Source organism: Egretta garzetta, unplaced genomic scaffold (assembly GCF_000687185.1).
Source record: "Egretta garzetta isolate BGI_Z169 unplaced genomic scaffold, ASM68718v1 scaffold270, whole genome shotgun sequence".
Taxonomy (NCBI): Eukaryota; Metazoa; Chordata; class Aves; order Pelecaniformes; family Ardeidae; genus Egretta; species Egretta garzetta.
Window position 1 is genome coordinate 2,028,364 of NW_009258274.1, and position 6,379 is coordinate 2,034,742.

Below are 6,379 nucleotides of genomic sequence, written 5' to 3' on the forward strand. Positions count from 1 at the left end.
CATACACCTGCTTCCATGCTACCCTAATTATGCCCTTGTGCTTTGTAAACAAGGTGAGCGCTAGTCTTGGCTGGATTCAGCAGCCTTCTGGAAGCTGCTGCCTCCCTTTCCTTCTGCAGCGTCACACTGAGAAATGTTAAGAGACCCTCTGATGCTTTGGGGATCTCAAATGACCGGACAGTGCTGAAGAGCATCAGGAGCAGAGTGTGGACATAAGGGAACGGGTAATGGTTTTGAAAGCTTGATCCCAAATGCCAACAGGTAGAGAGACAGGGATGTTCAGCAAAAAGGCTTCCCAGCAGGGCAGGGGTGTTGGGGGCTTATGGTGATCCTGCCAGGTTTTGGCAGAGCTGTGCTGGAAGGATGCTTCCAGGCTCGGCCTTGTGGGGCAGCACCTGTGCCTGCAGAAATGGATGCTCACAAAAGGTACCACACCGGTGACGAACCGGCTGTCGCTGGCTGCGTGGAGACTTGCTGGGACACAGTCAGCGGTGGAGATCAGGCCAGCCAGCCCGACAGGTCTGTGCCAGCGGTCAGGTGGAGCTGCGTGCGGCCATGGTCTGCGTGGCACCTTTCACTCACGCTGCCGCTTCGGTGTGCCGGGCCCTTTGCACAGAGGCCAGCCCCTGCTTGCTGTGCACAGCCAGGGGCTGAGCTGGGCAGCGGAGGCGGCCGGAGTTTGGGCCCTGGGCACCCTCGCCCAGTCCCGCAGCGCTTCTGCCGGGTCGGTAGGAAAGGTGCTCCCTGCGGTGCTGCTGCGGCTCCTGGTGCGGGAGGGTTTTTTCCGTCTGCTAACAATGGCTGATGACACAGCCTGACACTGGCTGGCGGGGAGACGTGGTGGGTGTGGAGACACACAAATGAGCCCTGGCAGGGGAAACAGGGCGTTTATTGTAATGTCAGGCTGCTCTGGCAGCGTGTGCTGCAGAAGCCTGTCTATTAAGTCAGACTTGTTTCCTCGTAACTGCTTCATTCTCCTTTCTTGTTCCCCTGCCTCTTAACGTCTGGCTGCACTCCTGAACGATGCCAGAGCCTGTAGATGTGGTGTCATTTGGATTTTACTTATTTTACTTTAATACATGTTTTTCCTTGTAGTTGCCGACGGAGCCCTTCTCTCTCCTGCGGGCACGGGGGGTGTCTGGTAGCTGGGCTCGGAGTGGGCCCCGAGGCAGCACCCGATCCCCTGAATGAACGCCTTGTTCATGCTCCAGCCATTATAGACCTCACAATTTTGTGTACTAACAGAGTTAGCACTGAGCAGCCCTTCACATCTGCCACAGAATGACCATTTGTGCTTGTGGGCAGGCATATTTTCTGAATTCATATTAACAGTTTATTCAGTAATTGTCAAGTGCTGCAGTCTCCCACCTCCCATCCCGCCTGTGCCTGTCTCCCTTTGCTTTCTCTTGTCTGATGTGCAGGGAGAGGCAAGCCAGCATCAGTATTTGCTGGTGCTCCTGCACTCCAGTGAGAATGAACTCCAGGGCCTTTGGGAATGCAAGTTGGGGAGGTTTAAAGGGTATGGGCAAGACAAAAAAAAACGGAGGCGTGGTTGTGTTATTTGATCTAGGCAGGTAGACTTTTTTCTCTTCGTGCAGGCTAGATAAATCCACGGAGGATCTGCCAGGGCATAGGGGACTGGTTATGTGGGAGAAACTCTACGTACAGTTGACTGAAATATAAAACGAGGATCTTGTTCCCTGTGTTTCTAACCATGGCCCTGATTCTTCCATAGCTGACACCTGACACTGTTGCTTGGTAGTTTCTACTTACATTTCTTATAGTTACTTAAATACTTATCATTTGCATCCACGGGAGCCATGGCTCAGCTGCTTGACCCCAGTGACTGACAGGCTATAAGCAACTGGCTGTGGTCACACTTCACTCTTTTAGGGGTTTCTGAACATAAATTGCAATTTTGTTAGTGAGATGACAATTGGGTAGACACAAAAGGAAGGACAAGCGCCCTGTGCTGGGGGAGGAGGAGAATCAGTGGCTCATCAACAGTGTCTGTTTGTGCTTGGGGTCCTCAGCCCCAAAGCCGAGCATCACCTGGCATGTGCCCATCGGGGAGGGATGCAGTGCAGGCTGAGAGCTGGCAGGAGGACCCGGGACTCCCGGGTCAGCGTGCACCCAGCTCTCCTCCTGCCTTGGCTGTACCTGAGGAAAAGAGCTGCAAGTGAGAGGTGGTAATGGTCCCCCCGGTTGCTAGTCAAGGCCAGTGTCTTCATGTATGGGTTGTGATCTGTTAAAGCTAGCTGTTTAAAGGAGCTGTGCGGGGAGGTCTGTGACCAGCAACGTGCCCTTCCAGACCCCCCACTTTTGCCTCCTTAGGCAAAGCCCTGCCAGATCTCTGTGCCGATGTGTTAGCTTAGGTCAGGGGAGAAGGGGAGCTGACCCCGGGTCTGCTTGTCTGGGAAGAGTGGGGGTGGGACAGGAACAGGGAACGACTCGGCTGTGCGCTTTTCCTGGTGGGCGGCAAGGCTCCTGATCAGCATTAAGCTGCGCTGCGCGGGGAAGGTAAATCCCTGTTACGGGGTCTCAGGTTGCTGGTCATCCGTGCAGCCGTGGGAAAGCCCTTGCCTGGGAAGCAAGGAGAGACCACGGCTCTTCCCCTTGCACCAGCGCTGAGCTGCAGCCGGGGTTGAGAGTGCTGCGCATTCTGATCCTTTCCCCACCCAGTTTCTTTGTCTCGACTGCGTGTGGATGAGATTGCTGTAAAAATGCACACCAGTCGCGGGGCTTTGGCTGCTGCAAGCTGCAGGGACACGGGGGGATTCTCTCGCATCCTTCTGTTGCTAGGGAGGAAGCTGCAAATTACCACCGCTGTGGTGATACTTCCAGAAATCACCCCAGGGGTGGTGGATGAAGAACAAAACCAGTTCCCTGTAGAGGAATTAATTGTGCAAAAGCTTCACAGGGTGAGGCTAGCATGTGAGCCCTGCTCACCATGTCAGCCATGGTCCAGGCTCAGACTGTGGAAGGAGGGTGTACTTGCATGTCAAAACCTGGGTTGTGGGCTCTGGGGGGAGCAGAGAGGAGAGTAAGGGCAGCTTGAAAGCTGGAGGGTGGTTGGAGGTGTTTTAAGCAGTCAGGAAGACTGCATGTTCTCTGGAACAGCACAGTCAGTTTATGTCACCCAAATACATGGTAGCCATGTGTGAGATCAGGCTGTTTGCCCCTGTACTGCCCACAGCTGGTGGTCAGATTTGTGTGGGGTGGAGGTAGATCAGGACCTTGGCCTTCCCAGTTCCTCAGGATGGGGTCTGTTCCCTACAGGACGGTGTCTGTTCTTTCCCATCAGCATATGCTGGGTTGATGAGGTCCAAAAGCGCGAATAAACAAAGAGCACAAGAGCAGTTCTGGTTTGGGTGCTCCTCCACTGTCAGGCTGCGCTCCTTCGGAGAAGGCTTTTGGCCACTTAGGTCAGTAGAAAGGAGAACAGAGGAGGTGGTAAATGATGAGACGGGAACGCAGTTCAGTGCCTCCTGGGTCTTGTGTAGACCTGTGACGTTGTGAAACACCTCCAAAGGGTCACCCTGAGCATCATAGGGCAGGGACAGATTCCAACAGCAGATGCATCTTCTTCAGGGCTGCCTGTCCCCATTGGTGATCTTTGCAAGGTAATAACAGATGAAAGGGATACAAATTGTTTTCTCTAATGCAACTTATTTTGCATGTTTTTAGCTAAGATTTAAGGACATGCCCTTAGTAACAAACTTGCTGTAAATACTGGTATGTGTCTTGTGCTGCCTGCTGATTTCTTTGCATAATGACCTGGTGTAGGAAGCTTTTTGACTTCTCTCTGTATACTTTATGGAATCATATTTGCTGTGGCCCCAGCGACTCTTCTTTGTACTCATCCTGCCTCAGTGGTGTTTCTGGCAGCACCTGCTCCATTCAGAAACAGCCTTACAAGCGTGATTTTTTTTCAATCCCTGCTCTTGTCCTGTTGGTTCAAGTGTCAGTACGGATGTGAACTTTCTGCAGTACCGGCTGTTGAGGTGAGCGGTCTGATGCAGTAGGAGGGCACTGTACTGGCCGCTGAGAAGCACGTGTATTGCCTGCTACTGACAACTGCTGTGTTCTTCCCTTTGCAGAGTGATCGTCTCCTTATTAAAGGAGGGAGAATAGTCAACGATGACCAGTCATTCTATGCTGACATTTACATGGAGGATGGCCTCATCAAGTAAGTGTGGGACTTCTGTAGCATCTTATCTCCATCTTCCCTTAAATCAGCTTCAGGTTGGATGGTTACTGGCTTTTTGTGGATGTAGCCTGTACCCAACTTGCCAGCCAGTAAAACTTGGTAGCCTGCTCTGGTTAGAGGCTCAGCGCTCTGCAGTGTGTGTGAGCACATATGCGATTGCCTGATGTGTTTACGTAGTAACTCCAGTGACTGATTTGCAGTCAGGCTGGTGACTTTGTGACACAGCATCCATTGTACAAAGCTGTATCTAATTGCACCAGGAACAAGATTTATCTCTGACTCCTGTTTTGCCCTGTTTTAACAGTATTGGCATGAATGACCCCACACAAGATCCCATTTGTTAGCACTAACAAGGACAGTGCTGTGCTGCAGGTCATCTGTATCCTTGAGATTTTCAGAAATTGCAGGCAAACCTCTGGGTCACCCCCAGCTTCTTCGTGTGTGTTTCAGAAGTGCAGTAATTACTGCATTGTTTAAAGGCTGCAGTTCAGACGTGGCAAAGGGATCACGTTGGGACCAGCTCCAAGCTGGGTGAATTGAAAGAACTGTGATAGTTATAGCAGAGGGACCTGAAAAGGCATTGCTTGCTCTATGGTAAGAGAAGAATATCCAGCCTTCCCAGAATGGTATATTTTAAAAATCCAGCAGCAGAGAAATACTTCAAGAAGTGGGACTGTATTTTTATAAGGCTGTTTTTAAGTGGTGGACAAGAGCATTCGTGATTGCCTATTACTTGTACCCAGGCAGGGATCAGAGCCAGCTTCAGGTCTTGCTATGGCACAGACTTTCTGTGTATCCTTGGGTAAATCACTTAGCCTCATCTGCAGCCTGGAAATCACAGAATTTCATTGCCTTGGAAGAGAAATGCTCTCGCAAGTGAATTCTGGTAAGAATACAGTGAGCAGTTTAGATCCTTTGGTGATGGATTAATCTCAATAAAAGCAGTGGAAAGAGCTGCTGGTTTATTGTGGTGAGGACACTGGAGCGAGCAGTTCTGTCCACAGAACTTTGTCATTCTAAGGAAAAAAACCCGCTAAGTGTCTAAAGACACTTCCCAGTGTGTCAAGGAAATCAGAAGTTTTCCACTAAAACCAACTTGTCTTTTGTCTTGATTTATCAGAGAAGACTGAGGAAGGCTTGATGAAAATAGGATTTCTGAAAGAAGAGATTTGAAGGCTGAGTGCTACATATGGACAGATAAAGGGATTGAGGGGACGGGGGGCCGAGCGGAGGGAGTCCTAAGGTTCAGGTGACCTGGCCTGCAGGAGGGCTGGGTATGTCTAGGGAGGAGAATGTCGTGTGCTAGAACAGCACAAGCTCCAGAGGACTATAATGGTATTTTTGGTTACGAGTAGATGTATACCGGAACTTTTTAGGTTCCCTGTTTTCAGAAGATATTTTTAGGTACTTGGGATTTTAGCTGCCTTCACTGCAGCATGGCCCTGCTGATAGCAAAGATGTCCTTCAGGGGCATGAAGGAGACAGCGTGACAGGGGAGGTCCTGGGGAGGGGAGGACTCTGTGCTGTTTGGGAAGAGAGTGAGCCCAGTGCTTCCAGCCTGTGCCGCCAGCCCAGCCGGGCTGCAGCCAGCCATGCTGTGCACTTTGTGAGCTCCTCCCCAGCTCCCTGGAGGGAGGCTTCCTTTTACCATCAGGACTTTGTGCTGTGAGCAGCATTACAAGTCCCTGACGAGCCCTGAGCTGGCCTAGCAGCTGTGGCATTATGCTGGGAAATCATCTTTCTCTGTAAGTAAGCCTCAGACTTGAGGCTTACTTAAGGTGGGCAGAACAGAGATTAGGGCTGCAGCTTACTGGAAGCAGGGCTGGTGTTGGGTTTTGTGAGCATGCACCCTGGGTGAACAGGTAGGACTGCTACACTGGAAGTGCTTGCAGGATCCTGACTCATGAGTGTGTGGGGTATGAAGTGTCCTAGGCAGCTTCTCACCATACCCTGCAGAGATCTGCATGCCCATCAGACCACACTCCCCAGCTACCCCAACCCAGTGCCTGCCCCAGACAGCAGGTGCCATCACAGACACCACTACAGCAGTCAGACAGATGGCAGCACCCCTGCACTATGCAAATCGTAGGTTTAAGCAAGCCGGACAATCCTGCATTTTGCTGCAGAGTGAGGTGGTTTTGCTCTGCTGGCTCCTGCCAGCCCAGGGGT

At 51.4% G+C, this 6,379-nt stretch overlaps 1 protein-coding gene across 1 annotated transcript in view; it reads left to right on the forward strand.

The window, feature by feature from the left end:
- The first annotated feature begins 4,098 nt into the window (after window positions 1-4,098).
- Window positions 4,099-6,379, forward strand: part of DPYSL3 (dihydropyrimidinase like 3) — a 17,551-nt gene continuing 15,270 nt past the window's right edge. The window contains exon 1 of the mRNA XM_009635661.2: window positions 4,099-4,189. Coding sequence (XP_009633956.1) covers window positions 4,170-4,189 — 20 coding nt within the window. The 5' untranslated portion in view covers window positions 4,099-4,169. The remainder of the gene's footprint in view (window positions 4,190-6,379) is intronic.